The sequence below is a fragment of the Puma concolor genome, chromosome A2, assembly GCF_028749965.1.
Source record: "Puma concolor isolate L17-30 chromosome A2, mPumCon1.1.hap2, whole genome shotgun sequence".
Taxonomy (NCBI): domain Eukaryota; kingdom Metazoa; phylum Chordata; class Mammalia; order Carnivora; family Felidae; genus Puma; species Puma concolor.
In genome coordinates this window covers 110,806,090-110,826,862 of record NC_141668.1, presented here as the reverse complement: position 1 = coordinate 110,826,862, position 20,773 = coordinate 110,806,090, and the positions used below count along the sequence as shown (strand labels likewise).

Here is a 20,773-nt window from a genome sequence, read left to right as displayed (position 1 = left end):
ATTTATCACTTTACCAAGGTGACACACAATGTTAACAGCAAACACAGGAGGAGCAGTATGCAGACAGACACGAGCTGCTTCACTACAGGTTTGTAGGTCAGGCCTTGACAGCAGTTCTGACTGGGGACACAGTGCCTCATGCTCTGGGGAGGGAGAGGAGGGCCACCCCGATCCCATACATATCCCTGGTTGAGTGCGGCTTTGAGACGCCAGCAGACGTGCCTTTCTGAGTCAGAACACCCAAGACGTCGACTCTACTCTTCACTATCACACTGATAAAGTGATACACTCAGGACTCCCTAATGGTAACAAAACAGTGTAAAAATATATTGCATATATATATAAATTTATTTCCCTTTCCTGAAAAAAACTTAGTACAAACTAGTAGTATATGATCCCTTTCAAGTTTCTTTTAAGTTGTGTGGGTTTCCTTTCTGTTTGGCTTGGTTTGGGTTTTCAAGAGTCTAGAGGGAGAGAAAAAAAACCTCTCGAAGCTCAGGGTGGCCACTGCCCAGCCCACCTGGGGCCATGCCCTCCACATGCCCAGGGACAGAGGCCATACCCTGAACCACCACGTTCCACAGTGTTCAGTAGTCAATCAGTGGAGGGGAGCTGTTCAGGGTCAGTGTTTTAAGGACATTCTAGCCTATTGGTAACTTCACAGTACAGCTGAATTTTCAACCTGGCCTGCATGGAACAGGTGACCACAGGGCGTCCCATGTGGCATGGACTGCAAGACAGGGGAGCCGCCGCTTGTGTATGAAGAGAGCTGGGCTGGGTCCCCAGGGCAGGGCCAGCACATGCTTTTCCCGTAAAGGGCCAGATGGTGAAAATTTTAGGTGTCCCCTCCTACCACCACCAGGCGACATAGCGCAAAACCGGCCATACGTCATGCCCGACTGAGCACACGGGCACAGCTGGGCGCCAAAAAACTATTCACAGAAGCAGTCTGGGGTGGGGGCATGAGCCCGCTGCCGCAGGCCCTGTCCACCGAGCAGCCAGCGGGACGCCCGTGGCATGTCCTGAGCGCTGAGCACAGGGACACAGACGCAGAGCCACACCAACAGGAAGTGGTGCCAGCGAGCCGCCTGCGCGCACTGTTCCCCGGCTTCTCGCATCGGCTGTGATTTTCATCTGCCGCAAACGCAGGACTAGGGACACTAGAGGTGTGAAAATACTCCGGTATAAATATATATCTTCTGCGATAACATCCTCAACTTACATGATTTGAACTTCACTTTGGTAAAGCTGACTGTTACCGCCACCTAGCTGCCTATCCTATCACGTTAAATAGAAATAAATAAGTGTTCTGGTGTGATCAGTGTTAAGCACCCTCCTCCAGTTCTCCTGACACTCAGATGCTGTCAGCCCTGCCCTCCCTGGCAGAACGTGTCCTGTCTCCTCGTGCTGTGCGGTCTCTCACTCACAGATAGACGCTGGATTTCTGGGTAACCATGGTTAGTAGAAGATAATTGGCATTACATATAACATGCAGTAAAGACACACACCCTGCCCGTGTGTTCTCAGTGTTCAGATGCCGATGGAGGAGCACGGGTGTGCGTGCGTGTGCGCGCGAGCGCACATGTTCTGTGTGTGGGGGCCGCACACATGCGGCAACACGTTTAGCAGATTATTTTAAGCTGATGGAATGGAGAGCACTGAGGACTCGTGATGGAGTCTTTGCCACCTCCCCCTCCTTCCTGACTGAGGGAACGTCCAGGCTTTCTCTGGGGACAGGTGCCATCTGAAGAGGCTTTGGGGTTGGGCAGGGGAGGCAGGGGAGACTGTAGCCCCTGTGTGGCCAACCGGACCTCCCTGCTGTGGGACGGGGTGGACCGCCAAGGGGACCCATTCACAAACCCCATGGGAAGGTGCTGTGAGAAGAGTCAGGAGCGCATTGGGAAACACTGGTCACGAGTGAGCAGCTCAGCTCCACCAGACTGTGGCACTGGTGCCTTCCGCTAAGAAGAGGGCTCCTGCTCTGGGGAAGGGCATGACAGCAGGGGTCCCCATGGGCAGGCAGATGTGTGGTTTCTCTTGCTTAGACCCCAATCTCCCAGGGTGGTCCTGGGGAGGCTGTTTTGCCTGGAGATCCCGCTCTGGCACAGAAGATGGCCTCCTCGGGGTGAGAGGGGCTGAGAAGGGCCGGTGGAAGGGGGGCTGTGCATTCCCGGTACAGGCTGTGGCATGGGGACCCTCGTCCCTCGGCTCACTGGGGCATGCACACTGTGGGGGCCAAGGTCCTGCTGGACTCCAGTGTCCACGCTGTGTCATGGCTGTGACAGGGGGGACCCAGGTGGTAATGGCAGGAGGCGGAGCCCCACCGCCTCAGACGGTGCTCCCCAACATGGTGCCCAAGAGGATCTGGGAGGAGGTCTGGTTTGTGATCTGCTGCTCGTTGTTGAGAAACATTTGTCATGTTCAGAGTCGCCTTCCAACATTTCCCACGTCCTCCCCTTGCCTCCAGATCCTCACCGCAGTCCAGCCGGGGATACTGTGTCCTGCTTGCTTGTCCCTCCTCCAGCACTCAGTCCTTGGTTTCCCCACCTTCCCCCACCATGGGGTGGAGAGGCATGGCCGGGCAGCTCAGGATCGCCAAGGTAGAAACTAGAGACAGCAGTGAGCACAGGTGACTCAAGGCCTGCAACCATCTCAGATTTTACGCACTGGGAAGTCTCAGAACCTCGGAAGGAAGCTGCTGGCGAGGCCCCACTGTGGGGGCGAGAGGGAGGACCACATCCCTTCAGAGGGGCCATGCTGGATGGGAGCTCGAGCCCCGAGCCCCACCGCACAGACAAGGGACCATCCCTAGCTCTAGCGACGACCAGCATGCCCTTTGGGCACAGGGAGGCGGGTGCGTGTGCCACCCCGGTGCTGGTCTTTATTTCAACCGCCTGTGCTGTGCGCCAGGGAGTGCCCCCAACCAGCCAGCTGCCACGGACACAGAATAGTGGCCAGGGTGGACAGGCTCCAAGAAGCATTTCCCTGAGGCTCCCATGGGCTTTTCCCAAGACCAGCGCCAGGACCACACGGCCCCACCAGTCACTCGCCAGGCTTGGTGGCACTTCTGCAAGGGGACATGTCCCCATGAAGCCACTGTGACAAGAGTCCCAATGCTTGGCTCCCCTATCCAGCCTCATGGAGAAACCAAATGCCAACAAATGCTGCTGGCCTCGGGGCCCTTTGTGGGCCTGCCTCTCTTGTGTGGTTTTCTGCATTTGCAGGGGTTGGGAGAGGTTAGGGAAGACTCATGCAGAGACTGAACCACTGAGATCTGTGCCACGTGCCAGTGAACAGGGAGCAGCCATGGGGACCCACAGCCCGGAGGCCCTGAGTGCAGAGTGGGGCCCTGGACAGAAGACACCATCATGCCAGCAAAGCGACTGCACGGGAAGCCTTAGCCAGCAGGGTCTCCTGGCCTAGAGACACAAACGGCAGGAGAGAAAGGGGCAGAAATGGTATTCCGTCTTCGCTGACCCATTCTGGGAACAAATACATTTCCAGTTTATTCTTAGAAAAACACAATAAAGTGAACGGTCTTGTCCTTGGTTTCCATTTTGACAACTTCAGATCGTGTTCCTCTGGTCCACTGAGGAGCCCCTTCCACTGGCTCACCTTCCTCCGGCTCCACAACGTGTGTGCGTGTGTGTGTGTGAGCATGTGCGTGTGTGCAAGCACACACATGTGGGTATGTGTGAGTGTGTGTGCACATGCAAGCACCTGTCCCACCTCCCCACACCTTCATGATGTCCTGTTAGCAGCTCACTTCTGTCTTCTTGGTGCTGCTGGTTAGTGCGTTAGCTTGTGCTGCCCTCGAGGTTCCAGGGAGGGGTTTGCAGGTCAGCAGGGGGCCAGCTTCTGACAGGGTCTGTCCCACTCACCCCTTGTGGCCCACCGGCCCCTTTAAAATGGACTTTTCGCCTCTAAGCCAGGTAGTTAGTGTGGTCTGGTCCCAGGAGACGCTCTGAAAAAGGCCATTTGTTGTCGGCCAGCACAGGTGTGCGGCAGGTGTGTTAGAAATGGTCAGTGATTTCGGGGCCTCACTTGGGGGTCAGAGAGAAGCATGCCAGGCCCCAAGCAGGGGGAGGCCTGACTGCCACCCCCACGGTCCCCCGGGGCCCCAGCCTTGAGTTCTTCCCCAGGGAGCAAGGGAATGTAATGAAGTGTGAGGTGGCACGGGCCCCAGCGGGAAGGGCTGCTCCTGGGCTGGCTACTTGCCACCCTGCACCTTCTGGTCATAGGTGCCCGGGTGCTTATAGCCCGGTACGTAGCCTGACTCATCCACCAGGTCCACACGGCCCACCTTGCCTTTGCCCTTGCCTGATGGGTCGAAGCGTTCCTTGTGGGAGCCCGTGAACTTGGTCGTGTCCATGAGCCGGGACACAGTGGGCGACGAGATGGCCTTCTGTAGAGGGAGAGAATGGGGCATGCCCATGTGAGCACAAGGGGCCAAGTGAGCACGTGAGGCCGTCAGCTGCTGGGTCGGCACACCCCCAGGGAGTAACACGTCCCCTGTACCACCCCAGACCCCATGGGCTGCTGCCCTCCAGGGAGTCCCTGCTAGCCATGCTCACCATCACCCCTGAGATGATGGGGGCCTTGCCCTCAATGAGCCTGTGCACCTCGCGGACGGCCCCCTCGCTGCTCTTGTCTTTGAATCTCTTCTTGGAGAGCTCTTCAAGCGCCTCCTTGAACTGCTCGAATGTGATGGTCCAGCAGGATTTCCCTCTGACGGAGGAGAGCACTCAGGGCCTGGGCCAGGGCCACTCCCCTCCATAACTCACAGCCCCACCAAGTAGTGCCCCCAGAACCTGCTGACATCCGGGGACCAGGTGATGTCAGGGGACCCCTTCCCAGGGACCTGGTGGCATCAGGAGACCCCTGCCCAGGGACCAGGTGACATTGGGGAAACCCTGGCCCTGCCCAGGGACCTGATGACATCGGGAGACTACCTCCCAGGGACCTGGTGACATCGGGGGACCCCTGCCCCTGTCTGGGCACCCAGTGACATAGGGGTAACCCTCCCCCCACCCAGGGACCAGTGACATCAGGGGATCCCTACCCAGGAACCTGGTGGGGGCCCAGTGGCCTTGGGGAACCCCCACCTCTCTCCCACAGCAGAAATCAAGTCTAACATTAAAATACAGAATATGCCCCTCCCTCACCCTGGCGTGCACTGTTTATGCCCAACAGTCGGTCGCCAGCCATGGGCAACGGCAGCAAATATAAACTGTCTTGGAAAAAAGCTTAAAGGAACCATATCCTTTATGAACAACTGGACATTAAAACAAAGCTGTTGTCTGGTTCTAAAATGGGGCGTGTGTGGCGTCCACTCAGAGAAGGAGGGAAAAAGTCAGGTCAAGAAGCTCGTCCCATCTGAACCACACAGAGGCCGAGTCCTGCCTGGGGCCACCGTGGCCCGACGTCCCTGTCATCATACAGGGACGGGGTCAGGCGGTGGCCTCACCAATACGCCCAGCAAAGTGGTCCCAGGGCCTGTCCCTCCTCCCAGGACCCCCACTGCCCCCACCTGAAAGCCACCTGCCTAAGGGGTACAAGGTGGCTAGGGGCAGATGCAGCCCTATTCATTCCTTGCTGCAGGCCACTCACAAAATTTCAGGAAGATTCTAAACTGTGCACTTTTTATAATTTTTACTAAAAAAACATTTTTACCACTTTGACTGGATCTCTCCTGCTAATCCATGGAGTGAGTTGTCAGGGTTTTAGAACAAGAGGTGCTGTGGGGGCGGCTCCCTGCCATTCAGGGACACCCTGTGGGTGCAGAGGCCTGAGTGGGACGGCCCTGCAGATGTCCACGAGCAGATGGCCCAGAACAGCCACAATAACCACGAAGGCACAGGGACAGACCCACACGAGGGTTTCCACGGAAGAGCAAAGAAAGGCAGCCCAGCAGAGAAAGGGCCGTCTCTAAACAGCTGGTGCTGGTACAGCGGGGACCCAGCCCTGCACTGTGCCTCGAAGTGCCTACAGAGACTCACTCAAAATGGGCCATCGTCCTAAGTTCAGCACAAAACCTAGAACTATAAACTTCTGGAAGAATACCTAAGAGAAAAAACTTTGTGATCTTGGGTGAAGCAAAGATTTCTTAGAAACAACACCAAAAAAGTCCATAAAAGAAACAAGGAATTGGAATGCACCGAAATTTAAAACACCATGCCCTTGAAAAGATGCTGTTTTGAGGAATACAAAATGAGCCACAGATGGGGAGAAAACACGTGCAAAAAGACACCTGAAAGAGAAAGCTTTTCAAACTTAACAACAGGGAGAATCCCACATAGAAAACGGGGCAAAATACCCGAACCAGACACTGTCCAGGAAGACCCCTGGGTGGCCAGCGCAGAGCACACAAAGCGCCACCCCACATGGTGAGTCCTACCAGACCGGAAGGCCAGCGTGGCTGAAGCCAGTGAAATGGCCACACTGGGAGGATGTGGTCAGCTGGGCACTCCGACGTGGCATCCACCCGGGGAGGCGGTTTGGCAGTTACGGCTCTGAGACCCCAAGTCTGGGCTCGACACAGGACAGATGCACCGCAGTCCCACGTAAACCACGTAGTCAGGTGTCCTTCAGCAGTGAACAGATGGACACCACACGCAGGGACTCAGAGGCACTTGACATGCCCGTCGGAACACACGGGACACAGCCCACAGTCAGGGATCGGGGCTGGGAAGCCTGAGCCCCCATGGGGCCTGCACTCAGAACACAAATGCCCCTTCTGTCCTCGGGTGCTGGTCCCGACCACGACCGCACAGCAGGGGCTGGTGACCTGGTGGGTGCAGGGCTTCTTCAGACCCAGTGGTGGGCAGTGGGCTCTGCCCCAACAGCAGTTGGCCTCGACCCCCCACCAAGCCTCTGGGGAAACCTTCCTCGGCAGCAAGGTTCTCACAGGCAGCCGCCCCACACGGAGATCCCTGCCCTGCTGCCTGGCCAAGGCCCTGTTTGTTTGTCCTGGGCCGTCAAAGGCACTCCTGTCTCCTATTCACGCCCTGCCCGGGTGGCATGTGGATGCCAGGCCCGACGGCCAGCCCCGGGACTGGCCGTCGGAGCACGCAGCCCTCTCTGGACACCGCGCCACCAGGCGCCACCAGTGGGAGTCACTTGAGCTGGGGGTGGGGGGAAAGGCTGACGGGGGCTCCCATCAGAGGGCCACATTTAGAGCTGGTGGACACGGGCCTAAGGCCGATTCTTCCACTCCACCTGGCTGGGCCAGGTGTCCCCAAGTGTCCCCAGCGTGATTGCCCATCAGGGAGTTCTCCCCAGGGGACCCGGCACCCTGCTGCAGAGAGCAACGCACAGCAAGTTCTAGAATGACAATGCCCGTCTCTTCCCCAGAGACACTGATCACATTACACTGCTCTCTGGACACAGAGTGAGCCTGTTCTCCAGAGTCCACAGAACTGGAGGGTGTCCCCACACTGAAACCCCCTCTCCCAGCTCCAGGCCTAGCTGGCCAGTGCCCTGCCTGCAGGCCCGCCCAGCAGTAATGGGGTCACTGATCACACACAAGGCCCCGTGAGCTGGGGTTTCACTTTGCTTCCCAAGCCTTGTGTCCCCCAGGCCTCCAGACCCAACTCAGGGCGGGCAGGGGGCTAAACCCTGCCAGTGCCAAAGGTCACCTGGGGACACTGGGGCTGGCGGGGGCCCGGGCAGCCCTCCAGAAACAGGGCCAACAGCAGGAAGGCTCCCGGGCTTCGGGCCAAAATGTACCAGCACCTCCATGATTCAAGACCGATGGCACTCCCAGGGACACCTCTCCAAGAGGTGGCAGGCAGCATGCTGGGTCATCACGGACAACTTGGCATTCATGTGGGAGGAAGCTACTGGCCCCCCATGCCCCGCCCCACAGCAAAGCCAGGGCCATGGGTGACCTGTTCAGAGGGCACCCTGGCTGACCAGGATGCCAGTGCAGGCAGGAAGTGGGGTGTCAAGGGGCCACTTAAGGCCCTGATGAGGCTCAGTGAGAAGGAGGGGCCTGTGGGGAATTCCTTTGGGCTGGCAGGAGTGGGGGGCTCCTGGGGGAGCTGTCATTGTGGCTATGATGTAGCGGTGATGCCCTCACATCATACCTGACCTGGGGCAGTTCCCAGGCCAGACCAGCAGCTCCAACTGCACGCTGTGCCCAAGGAGGACCGCCGGTGGGACGCCTGGGGGGCTCTGTCCGTCAAGTGTCTGACTTTAGCTCAGGTCATGGTCTCAACGGTACCCGAAGCCTGGCTTCGGGTCTGTGCTGACAGCTCAGAGCCTGCTACCGACCCTCTGTCCTCTCTCTCTGCCCCTCCCCTGCGTTCGCTTGCTCTCGCCCTCTCTCTTAAAAAAAATAAACAACAAAAAAAGGAGGACCAATTGAAGCCAGACCTTCCTGGCAGACAGTGGCTGCCCTGCTCCTACCCAGGGCTCCCCATTGCTGCTGATCCACCCGCCTATCAGGGCCTGGGCACAACCATGATGCTGTGGGGCTGTAGGGGCCGCAGGGAGGCCCTGACCTGCCTGAAGGGGCAGCTGTGGCCCCAACTCTTCCCGGCCAAGTACGAAAAAGCCACCCTAGCATGCTTGCTTCATGCAGGTGCCTGGGGCTGGGCTTGCCCTGTGAGGGGCAGGGGTGGGGTCCCTGGGGGCTCCAGCCACCATCCCCTGCCCACAACCTGCACCTCTAATTGCCATCGTGGCTATGGCAGGGGATGGGCTATGAAACAGACCCACTGAGGTCACTGAAACCATTTCTGAGTGAAAGTCACCTTAAAAGGACAAAAGGTGTGCTAAGACCCAGCATCCATATCAACCCAGCAAGGGGCCAAGTGTCAGCAACTCCCCAATTCCAGACACACCAGGCTGCCCACCGTGGAGGCCCTGCATGGCCTCAGGCCAGGAGAGGGCCCCCACAGAGAAGGCCTCAGCCACATGGCCATCCTGACCCCGCCACTGACCCCAAATGCCCACGCTCACTTGCCCCCTGCCTGGAGAGTGTGGGCCCTGGGCAGACCCAGCACAGGGGAGCCCCTGTCCCTGGTGTCTCTGGGATGTGTCCGCACGCACGGAGCCCTGCCAACCTCACCCGGACCTCCCGTGGATGCCCCCGCCCCACAATCGTGCTGGACCGGCGGCGGGCAGCATCTGGACTGTGTTCTGTGGAGAAGGCTCAGCTCTGTTATTCCCGCTTCCTGCCTCGGACAAATCCCACCATGTCCGGGCCGTGGCCACATCCTGGCTGGGGCCACAGGGTGTGTGGCAAGAATGGAGCCGGTCAGTGGCCAACAGGCCCCAGGGAGCCCCACCAAGGTGCTTCTTCCTAACCTGAGACCCAGACACCAGCATCATGTTGCAGGAAACATGGTCCCTCACTCTGAACACGCAGCAACCCCAAAACAGGCACATGCATGGGCCAGGAGGCGGCCCTCTGCCCCCCTCAGGCCGGGCCCTCCACCTGCACCCCACGCGAGCACACAGGCCGAACTGAGGGGACGCTGTCGTCCAGGCTCCCCCCATGGGGCTGTCAGGGTGCTATTTGTGCTGGATAGCACACAGAGTCTGGATTAATTCGTATTTCAGACCCACCGAGGTCTGCCCCTCGGGGCGGAGAGGGTGCCAGAAGGCTCTGTCTTGGTAACAATAGCGTTCAATCGAGACCCGGTGTGGAGCTGCAAGAAATTTTTTTAAACAACCTCCTTAAGCCTCGACTGCCTAAGGCAAAACTTACAGAAAAGGTGACACAGGACAGACCCCGACAGACCACTGTCAGCTGCCACATGGACATCAGCACACAGAATTGCTGACCAGGAACACTGGAATTCCCTGTTAGTGATGTTCCTGCAACAGAAGCAGGTGTGTCTGTGAGCATGACCAGGTGTGTCTGTGAACAGAGCCAGGTGTGTCTGTGAGCAGGACCAGGTGTCTGTGCGCAGGCTCTGTGGAAGAGCTGCACTTACACTAGAATCGGAGACCAGGGATGGTGTGCAGAGTGGGGCAAGGTGGGGGCCGGCAGGACACATGTGTCTGGGAATCTGGACAGGCCACAGGGAAGCCAGAGCTCACCCAGACCCCCGTCCCCCAGTCCTCCACATGGTGCTGGCTTCTGTCCTTCTTCCTGGGGGCTGCATGAGCCCCTCCAATGGCCCCATCTCCCTGGGAACCTCTGGCCTGGAGGTGAGCAGCCTCCCAGAGACCCTCTCTGAGAAATGCCAGCCCCTCCTCCTGCCCACCTGCCCCTGGGCCCCCGCTCTGAGAGGGGGGAGAGCCCACCAGTGTGACCCCAAGTCCCCCAGCACACTCCCAGGCTCTGTCCTGACTCCTGAAACTCCATGTTGGTGTCCTTGAATGAGCCAGGTCCTGCCAAGCTGGCACCCAGGTGTCCTGCGCTGGCCTCCCCGTGCTGCTGGGGTGCGGTGTGAGTCCAGGCTCCTGAAACAGGGGGAACCAGTGTCCTCCTTGGGGACACCCTGCAGCCACAAACCCAGAAGAGGCAGATATTCTTTGCTAAATAACAGGGCTGGAGTGTCCTGAAGCCTTGGAACCTATAGCGTTCCCTGGAGAATTCCCTATTTGCGTGCAGGGAGAATTCCCTATTTGCGCAGGCCTGTGTGGGGGCTGCTCGCCCCGCCAAGCCCCTCGGCTCCCAGAAGTGCCCGCCCACGAAAGGCAGGATCTTGTTCTGGGTTCTTGCCTTAACCTCTTCCGCTAAAGGCACAGTGCCAGCCCCTCTGGGTGCAGTGGAATCTGCACGGGACACACTGTGTTGCAAGTGGGATTGAGAACCAGGCAAGTTGGGCAACTACTGTATTCCCCATGTCAGTACAGTAAGGCAAGAAAAGGAAATGAAGATATAAAAATTGTTAGGGAAAAAAACTCATCATCTGCAGTTTCTAGGGTTGTGCACACACCAAACCCAAAGGGATCCCAGGACGATTATTAGCATCACTAAGTGAGTCTAGTGGTGTTTCTGGATACGTGGTCAACACACAAAAGGCCATTTCATTTCTGCATAACAGCAAAGACGCACAGTAAAAAGCATTTAGAAATGCAACATTTAAAATATGAAGAAACACAAGTTCCTAGGAACACCGCTCACAGAGGACGCACAGTCAACACAGAAAACTCGGCCACTGAAGGAAACGAAAGGCCTAAATGATGACGTTATGAACATGGGTTGGAATCTACATACAGAAAGATGTCAGCTGTCCCTAAATTCAGCCAGTCTTAACTTAATCTGGATAAAAACTCCGACAACTTTTGTGTCTAGTATCCAGATGCACTGAGCTGACATACGTGGGAGAAGGGCTGTGAATACACAGTGATTTTAAAAGGACAAGATTTGCTCCACGGGCATGGAGACTCGAGAGAAAGGTCTGGAAGCAAAGACAGCACCAATGGGACAGAATCAACAATGGGAGGGACGCCAGAGCCCAAACACATGTGCACACGTGTGTGACAAGGTGGCCCTGCGGAAAAAAGGGAGGAGCATATTTTCAGTAAATGGCAGACGCAGGGGAGACGGGGCATCGACACCACCCTTCAGGCGCTCTGAGGACTGAAGTAGGAAAGGCAAAATCCTCACGAAGGTGAGGGCTGAGGGTATCTGACGTCCTGGGGATAGAGAAAGATCCACTGCACAAGCCTCAAAAATCACTGCCCTTAAAGGAAACAATACTAGGATGGCACCAGGCTGAAATCAAGAACTTCTGTTCATCAAAAATATCACCGATGGAGAGAAAAGGGAAGCCACGGGGTAGGAGAAGATACAAATATGGGCTTGTCTCCAGAACCTGCAAAGGACCCTACAACTCAATGAGAAAAAGGCAGCAAGTCCAGAGAAGCAGGCAGGGGCCCCTGCCAGGGTGGAAGGCCCAGTGCGGCAGGGCCTGCAGGGTGTCAGGAGAATGGAGCCTCAGACCCCGAGGACGCGGGGGACAACTGACCAAGCAGCAGGAATCAGAACCAGGGCACAGCAGGCCGCGCGGCCGAGGGGGCCATCCACCCACAGACGTGCGACCTGCTGCCAGAGAAAGGGTGCAGCGAGTCCTGAGGGAGCAGGCCAGGGGCCGTCAAAGGCCGAGGGGCACAGGGCCAGGGGCCCCAGGGGCTGCCACAACTGGTCCTCTGAAGCACCGAGAAGGGGGCCACCCGAGAGCATCTCCCACCCACCAGCTCCTGCCCCTCAAGCCAGGGGCCCTTCCAGCTGGCCGGACCATGGGACACAGCCAAATGACAAAGAACCAGGCTCCCCTGTTCCCTCAGGGGACAGGCAAACGTTCTGGAGAGACCCCACACAGAGACGGGAGCCTCGTGCCAGCCACTCAACCCAGACTCAACTAAGCAGGGCAGCCTTGGGTGGTCCTGTCTGGCCAGCAAACCCCTAGCCGAGGTCAGGGGGTGGGGACCACTGTCCGTGCCAAGCCCTGCTGGGTGGCAGAGTCATGAGCAAAAGCAAATGGGGTCACTGTCTTAAAGCCCTGGTTTGGGGACAGTCTGTCCTACGGTATTAAATGACGGGAGCGGGGTCGAGGGTCAGTGAGTACACGAAGTGCGTACACCTGGATGGAGAAGGAGGGTGTGGGTGGGCTTTCTACAGACAGCTTGTGACGCAGGGCCGCAGGCACACTCGAGGAGCACCTGACTTAACCTGACTTAACGTCGGTTCTGGGCCCAGACCCACACCTGCACCGCACGCCCCACACCCTGCCCACCTGGCGCCCCTCCCCCCCCCCCCCCGCCCTCCTGTGCAGGTGAGACAGCGGGGCATGTGGGGACTGCACGAGGTCACCCGGGGGCACCGGCTGCTGGGTATTGTCCCCAGTGCGGTGGGGCTTCCCACCTGGCAGGTGCTCAGCAGACATGCAGTCACACAGGTGTGACAGGGAGAGATCTGGGGAAACGTGGCTCAGGGCCGGAGGTCACACGGAGCCCACGCGGGGGCACTGCACTTATGCCAAGAGAACCAGAGACACAGGCACCCTGGGGACATGCTGGAGACATGCAGGGACACGTTGGGACACACAGGGACATACGCTGGGGACACATGGGTGCGCCCCACCACAGAGGCAGCAGGAGGAGTGGAAAAGGCTCCAGGTGGTTTTAACATCTAGGCTTGAGCAAAGGTAAGAATCCGTCATTCCTCACCACAAACCTCATTAAAAAGAAGAAAAAGTCGGTGTGAAAGTGCTCCTCCCAGGACCGGCTGGCAGGTCCCCCTGCTGAGAGAAGCGAGGGCTGGGGGCGAAGGCGGGGAAGACAGAAAACTGTCACTGCCTTACAACTCTATGCAAGACTTTAGACTCTTCACCAAGAAGGTCCTGTGTTTGAACGCTAAATTACACCTCCCGGCTGACGGCCGTCCTGTGAAATTGCACAGTTCCAGGGAATAAGGAGCTTGGAAGCAGACTGACACCCCACATCAGATGAGAGGTGGGGAGGAGGGAGGAGCAGCCCCCCCCCCCCACAGGCCGCTCCTGGGGCTCACACAGGGCCGCACCCTCACCCGAGGCCCCAGCAGGGCCAACCCCGCACCCCGCACTCTCCGCTGCTGCAAAGGGTCCCCCTGAAGACGCACTGCTGAGGGCAGACACCAGGGCTCTGTCCTCACCCAGAAAGGCTGGAGACCACGTCTGAGCCCCAGGTGCAGGTGCGCTCCATCCCCCCACCCCCTTGAGGTAAGGCTGCTGCTTACACACAGGCAAGTGTCTGCCAGGTCCAGGGTCTCTGGGCTCAGGGGCACATCGCCCCGCCCCCACCGCCCTCCAGCTGGAGCCACGCTGAGCCCAGAGAGGACCTGACACTTCAAGGTGCAGCAGGGCCCTTGCCTTGTGGTCCCAAGATCCCCAGACATGCTCCTCCTGCCTCACCAGCAACATCACCAGCTATAAATAGGCCTGGCTTCCAGGCAGCACAGCCTCTCCCAGAGGAGCTTTTCATTCTCAGTCTCTCCTGCCTGGAGCACTCTGCGGCCCTGAGGACCGTCTGGCTGCTAAAAGCCTTCTCTGCATCCTCAAGCAGTGATGAGTGATTTAATTTTCTTTAAATTCTCCTGTGATTTACACATTTTCCACCATGAGTATTTATAACCTTGTATACACTTTTACAACAGTTATTTACTGAGACTTCAAAGGATTCGGGAAGAGGAGCCAAACAGCACCAGGGAGATAAGAATACAGCCAAGAGAGCTTCCCATGATCTCCATCACTTCATCCTTCCGTACTCACGGAGAGGGATTTTCTAATGTAGCACTTAAGTTATGGTACCTTTCTGACTCATGGAACCCTCTGGAAATCAGGAAAGCGGCAGACCCTTCCGCCAGGAGAATGCACATACCCTCCTACTGCAGGCAATTTGCAGACAAATTCACCAGCACCCCTCCCCCCAGAACCCTCGAGGAGCCCTGTGATTTGGACCATGTGATGGGAAGAGTGGCTGGTACCAGAGACAGGGTCACAGAATCCAGCTTAATTAAGGCATCAGTCAAGCCGCTGTCTCGCTGCCCCACCCCCATTTCCTGCTTGTTCCAAGCTCTCTCCCCATCACTCCAAGCCTCTGTGGTCCCAAGGGCACTCAGGATCCAGGTTGGCCTTTACCAATCACCTCCTAGGAGTGCGGGGCTGCCCTGGATTGTACAGAGCTCCCCCCACCCCCCACCCCCCACCTCCATTGGGTCCTCCGTGAGAGGCTGGCCATGGGGAGTCAGGACAGGCCTGCAGAGTAGGACATGGGAGCTGGGTCCTTTATCCAGCGTCCCCGAGACCCTGCCGAGACCCTGCCCGTATCCAAAAAATGCCAGGTAAATTAACCACTAAATACGCAGATAGATGGCCACACTGTCAGCTTACCCTAAACGGTGTCTCATCTTCAGAGACACCAAACGCCTGTCGAAATAGTCATGAGCAGAGTGGCAGGAATGGATTTTCTCCCCAGCTCATTTCAAGGCTGCATTTGTGTAACTGAAACCGCAGAATAAAGGGTTTCTCTGGTCCTGCTGCACAGGTGGGGCACTGCTCCCCAGAGGTGTGGGAACAAACCTACTGGCAGCGGATCTCTTCATCCTGACTGCCAGGTTCTGTGCTCACAGGCGATAAGTGAATGTGTCACCCTCCGTGGAGGCTGCTGGAGTCGCACAGTGAGCGGCAGACACTGTCACCTGGCATGATAATGGTGAAGCAAATATGACCAGAGAGGGGCCTAGGACCCCGAGGGGGCGTCGCGGTCTTTGTGGAGGGACCAAGCTCACTCTGGGCTCTCTGCGTGGCCCCGGGTCTCCCGGAATTGGGGCTGCAGGGCACTGGCTTCATTACACACCCTCTAAGCCCTAATTCCCTTCGGTCTTGCCGGCGGCGACCACCCCAGGCCCGGGCGTCCGCATAGCGGGACTTGGGGAGGCGGCGGCGGCGGCGGCGGCCGCGGGGAAAGGGGCTGCCGGGAGTGGGGCGGGGGGGAGGGGGGCGCGGCTTCGTCGCGTGAAGCGCTGCCGCCCAGACAGGCCTCAGCGCCTCATCCGGGGCCCACGCACCAACCACCTGTCCCTGGCGGCGCGGTCGCCCCCGCTCGCGCCCCTCGCGTCCCCGGACCCACGCCCCCGACGCAGTCCCCGGGGGCCTCAGCGCGCAGCACGGACCTCCGGGCAGCCCAGGGCCTGGGATGGGGTCGCAGGGACGCAGGGGGCCGCAGCCAGAAGGGGGCGTGGCGGGCGCAGGTGGCAGGCGCGGCGGGCCCGGGCGGAGTGGGTGGTCCTGCGTCCAGCGCCCCGGACCGAGCTCTGCGGACTCTTACCTCGGAGATACGGCCACTGCAGCGAGCGCCTCCGCGACTGGCCGCGGGCGACCGGGTGTCCGGTGAGCTCCCGCACCCCCGCCGCCGGGGGCTCGCCAGCTCTGCACCGCGCGCTCATTGGCCCGCCACGCCACACGCGCTCATTGGCCCGCCCCCGGCCCTGCCACACTCCTGGCCCCTCCTGGCCCGGGGAACTCGCGGGGTGCACGGAGGCAGGTGGCAGTGCGGCTCTGCCTTACAAGGCCGGCGCGGCGCAGGGGCGTGGGAACCCCGCAAAGGAGGCGAGCCCTGGGCGGTGGGCTAGGGCGGACGGGCGAGGCCCGTCGGGGCCCGGGCGAGCGGACGGGCCTCCGGGGAGGGGCGGGGGGACGGCGGGGCGCTGGCCTCTCCGCGGAGACTCAGGCCAACGAGGAGGCGCAATGTGGAGTGGGGTCGGGGTCTGGGGTGCTGGCTGGGAACTCACGGAGGGGGCGCAGGGAGGGCAGGTGGGGAATGGGCCTCGTCCCGGAGATTGGGAGCAGCCGGAACGTGCAGCCGCGCCTGGGTGCGGTCAGGCCATGCTGGGCCCCGGTGCAGCCAGGGCCGCCCTCCCAGGGACAAGCCGCGGCTGCATTCCCAGCGCAGCCAGGAGACCCTTTTCTTCCTGCGCTCGAGGTGGGCCAGTCCTGCCTACCTGCGCACGCAGATCCGGAAATCTTCCAATGTCTCCTGCTCTTTTCTGGCTGAGGCCTGCTGCCCTTCCTCTCCAGGCTGGCCCCACTTGCTTAGTGCTGGGGCTTGGGGTAAGGGTCTCCCTGTCTGTCCTGCAGGACACCCTCCAGAAGAGAAGGCCGGTCGGGGGGCGGGGTGTGACCCTTCTTCCAGTTTCATTGCTGTGGCTCCCTTGGACCTCGCCAAGGAACCACTATCCCAGGTTCTGCCCTCCCCTCCTGGCTGCAGAACCCCCACCCACATGCCCACCCATCTCTGTCCTTGGTCCATCTGGCACCAGACCCCCGCCCCCACCCAGGCTCTGTCCTTAACTCTCCCAGCTGCAGAGACCCTCCCCCCCCCCGCCACACACACACATACACCCCCTCCAGACTCTGCCCTGCTCTCAGAGCCCCATGAATCACAAGTGCCAGACTCTGCAGGTGGGATGCAGCTTTGGGGCTCACCTCAGAGATTCCAGCCTGCTCAGAGCCTGCACAGGCAGCTCACGAACCAGAGAGGGGGCTATGGTGCAGGCTCTGCCGCAGACCACTAGGCCACGGTGGGGAGGACGTGCTTTTCCTGACATTTTGGGAGCCAGGGACAGGCAGCCCTAGGGGCTCAGCCCCACCCCAGCCCCACCCCAGCCCCACAGAGGTCCTGGGTTCCACATGCCTCCTTTCAACCCTCTAGTTTCTACTTCTGCTACAAACTGGTAGAAGATGGGCGACCGTCTAGAGGTCTATTCGTTGAGACTCAGGGTTCTGTTTGTTCAGGTCGGAGCTGGACAGCGTCTTCGCTGCATCCCACTCAGGCCTGAGCACTGCTTTCTCCTGGACATCACTACTAATGATGCAAGAGGAAGAAAGAAAAACATTGCACACTATGTTCCCACTGTCGTATCGGCCAAAGGTGACCGTTGAATCCATTTTGCAAGACCTGTTAGAGCTCTGACATAGACACAGGGTAATCTGCCAACGGAGGTGGGCACCAGGTTTCAGGAGCATAAATGTCCAAGGAGCATTTTCCCTGGGAAGGAGAGGCAAGGCCTCGGGAGATGTGGACACCCTCAGGGCAGGGCGCTGGGGGAGCCCTCAGGGCCAGATGGGCAGAGTCACGGCCCACGGAGGTCCTGCCCCCACATTTCAGGCTGGCTGGCGCCCTGCTTCTGGAGGGTGGAGACAGCATCACTGTCAAGGCCAGCTATACATACGGGGCCTGGTCAGAATTCAAACTTGGGGCCCCTTGTGCAAAAATTAGTAGCACCCCCAAGATGGCAACAGCGTATTGAACAGAGCTCAGGGTCCTCCTTGGGGTCCTCAGCACACACAACCCTGACTGCAGTCCTGCTGCCAGGCAACTCTTGGGACTCAGAGAGGTTGGGTAGTTGACACAAGGACACACAGAGGCATAGGGCAGGGCTGGCGCCCACAGCCCGTGCGTGTGATGCTTACTTCAGAAACTTGCTTTTTCATCTTTATTTTTAAATGCAAATGTATTTAGTTTGAGAGAGAGAGAGAGAGGTGGGAAGGGGCGGGGGGGGGGGGGTGTGGAGACAGAGAATCCCAAGCAGGCCCCGCACCGTCAGCGCAGAGCCTGATGCGGGGCTCGATCTCATGAATTGTGACATCATGACCTGAGCCAAAATTAACAGTTGGATGCTCAACTGACTGAGCCACCCAGGAAGCCCAAAACTTGTTTTAGCTTATGAATTTATCCTTGCAATCATAAAACTGGGCCTGGAGTGTGCACCAGAGGAGGAGTGTGAACAAGGTGGCTCTCTGGCTGCCCCTCTGGGAGGACGCGGTCCACCACCAAGTTATCGGGTGATGAAAACAGAAAAAATCTGCCACCACTGAGATCCAAGCCCTTCAAGGAGCTGCTCCCACATGTGCATGAAAACCTGTCAGAAGGCAGCCGTGGGACAGAGAGGTGCCACAGCCTCCCAGGAAGCCTCCACATGGTAACAAAATCTGTCCCTTAGTACGGTCCAGATCTGCCCCCAGTTAATCTAAGCAAGAGTTCCTCTGCAGCGTTCCATGCACAGGACCGCGTGCGCACCTCCTGGTTAGCGCAGCCATGCCCTCTGCTCTGACACAGTGCTCCCCTCGAGAGTTCCGGGATCGGGTTCATCCCAGTGCCTCTCCACCTCCTGGGGACACAGCAGCTGAGCCTTTTAAGGTCCAGCAGACTCTGCTTCCATGATTGCATTTTCTGCTTTTGCAGAGGAAAATGGGCCTTTGTGCAACAGCACGTACCATCTGTCCCATTGTTACAGTTTTTCGCGTCCAGATGAGGCACAGTCACAGGAATTAGGTGTGCTCTCTCACATGGAGCAAAGGCAGCAAAGCACAGGACCCCTGAGTGGCAGGGTCCCCAGCAAGTGCCTGGGTAGTAGCCTCCAAGCGCCATGCAGGGTGACAGAACTCAAAGATGGACCCAGAGCCCCGCAGGAGCCCTGTGAGAATGCAGCTGGGTCTGGCCAGCGTGTGCAGCAAGTGCGGAGGCCGAGCTCAAGGCTCAGCATCCGTGGAGTGCCGACTGAGGCAACAGGGGAAGGAGACAACTTAGTGGGGGACCATTAGCCCCAACCAAGACACAAAGATCAAACTCTTTAACTGCATTTCGGAATAAATTTCAAGAATATTCATGAAAATACAGGAATACTCAGCACCCCAAAAGGTGAACATAATGATTCCATGTAGCACTACCAGGGGTGCAAACCAGCAGGAAAATCAGATCCATGTGACAAGACCAGTCATCTGGGACTGACCCAGGACTGATACGAGGTATCAGCACAGCTAACTGCATTCCACAGGGCCTGAAAGTTAAGTTGAGACATGGGAGTCACAGCAGCGCCACAGACTGAATTAGCAGGACTGAAAAACTACAGTGTGTGACATGGAAAATACCCTGGACAGGCCAACGGCAGATTAGGCACGGAACAAATGTAGTAACAGAAGCTACCCAAAGTGAAACAGGAAGAAGAGAATTAGAAAACCCGGATCGTCAGTGATCTGTGGGACAGCTTTAGGCAGCCTACTGTGTGCTTAATTGGGGTCCCCCCAAAAGCAGAGAGAATACTTGGGACAAGGGTGCAGAAAAGGTGTTAGAAAAATAACGGCCAAATGTTTCCAAGTTTGACGTAAACTATAACCCACAGACGCAAGAGGCTGGATGCTCCCCAACCATAAGGACCACAAGGGGAACGCTGCTGGCAGTGAGCAGGAAGGGACAGGAACAGCCGCGAGACCGGCACAGTGTGAAGGGGCAGAGGAACAGAGGGGGCGGCACGCCGAGGGTCCCTGGGTGAAGTGTGCTGAGGTGAGGCAGGGCAGCCCAAGCTCCGTTTCTAGAAAAGGTCCACGAGCCCCGGGAGAACACACACCTCCCAACAAGTGAGCCTGGGGTCCGCAGCCATCCCGTGAATCAGGCTCGTTACTTGTGTCGTCCAAATCTGTGTCTTTACTCTGTGAAAACCTGGTGAGCCGACAGGAAGCACGAGAGGGTCAGGGTGAATGTCGCACCTGTTCCCCGTGCCTCCTGTCCATGTTTGCTTCGCACACTTCTCTCCTTTCTGCCTTCTCCAGTCACAGCACTATGTGTTTGGTGGAAGTAAGCACAGTTCTCTGTCATCTACAAATGTGTTTTTACTTTTTCCTACGTGTAGCACTTCTGGGTATGTGACTCCAGGTCGACAGCTATTTTCTGTTATGCTTTGTGGAAGTTGTTTCCTCCCTCTGTCCTTACAGCCAGAATGTCGCTGTCTGTCTGCTTTTCCTCTGTTGGGGTCTTTCCTCTGGCTGTCCTTAAGGTCAGAGTGTCTCCGGTGACCCATGCTTCCGTACAGGAGGTCGAGGTGTAGATCTCCTCACCTGTGCAGCTGGCTGGACAAGAAGCCACTGGCACGTGTTTTGTGAGTCCTGGAAGACAGAGAGCGTTAGCAGGGGAGGGGCAGAGACAGACACACAGAATCTGAAGCAGACTCCAGGCTCCGAGCTGTCAGCACAGAGCCCGATGTGGGGCTCGAACTCATGAGCTGTGAGATCGTGACCTGAGCCGCAGTCAGTCGCCCAACCGACTGAGCCACCCATGCGCCCCAACATTAAAATATCTTGTGCATCCTCCTTAATATCCCATATTTCTAGTCCTTGAGGTTTCTGGGGGTCTGAATTCTCTTTTACTGTTTCTTGGCTCTCTCATGTGTGATGGTTTGTGATCTTTGGTTGTGAGCTTATCTGGACTGATCTCAAGCTCTGAAAATCTAGCTTCTTAACTTGGGCCAGGTTAGCTCAGTTTATTTTTGCCTGAGACT

At 58.1% G+C, this 20,773-nt stretch overlaps 1 protein-coding gene and 2 long non-coding RNA genes across 3 annotated transcripts in view; 1 reads left to right on the top strand and 2 right to left on the bottom strand.

The window, feature by feature from the left end:
* The window catches only part of LOC147583421 (uncharacterized), a 192,158-nt gene that overhangs the window by 71,742 nt on the left and 99,643 nt on the right, over positions 1-20,773 (bottom strand). The gene's annotated exons all lie outside the window — the stretch shown is intronic.
* On the bottom strand, positions 3,926-5,208 carry LOC147583425 (tubulin polymerization-promoting protein-like). Its single transcript, XM_086680475.1, has 3 exons — positions 5,166-5,208; positions 4,575-4,744; positions 3,926-4,405 (listed from the first exon to the last, which is right to left on the bottom strand). The coding sequence occupies exons 1-3, from the start codon at positions 5,206-5,208 to the stop codon at positions 4,211-4,213; spliced, it is 408 nt and encodes a 135-aa protein (XP_086536601.1). The 3' UTR covers positions 3,926-4,210.
* The window catches only part of LOC147583412 (uncharacterized), a 380,385-nt gene continuing 367,552 nt past the window's right edge, over positions 7,941-20,773 (top strand). Inside the window, exon 1 of the long non-coding RNA XR_015248188.1 lies at positions 7,941-8,205. This is a non-coding gene — a long non-coding RNA (uncharacterized LOC147583412). The remainder of the gene's footprint in view (positions 8,206-20,773) is intronic.

Bases quoted from the DNA above. Each gene is read 5' to 3' on its own strand.
- LOC147583425 (XM_086680475.1), bottom strand. From the start codon at position 5,208: ATGGCTGGCGACCGACTGTTGGGCATAAACAGTGCACGCCAGG. The intron at 4,745-5,165 runs GTGAGGGAGGGG...CCAGGCCCTGAG, and splicing joins CATAAACAGTGCACGCCAGG to TGCTCTCCTCCGTCAGAGGG. The intron at 4,406-4,574 runs GTGAGCATGGCT...CTCCCTCTACAG, and splicing joins CCATCATCTCAGGGGTGATG to AAGGCCATCTCGTCGCCCAC.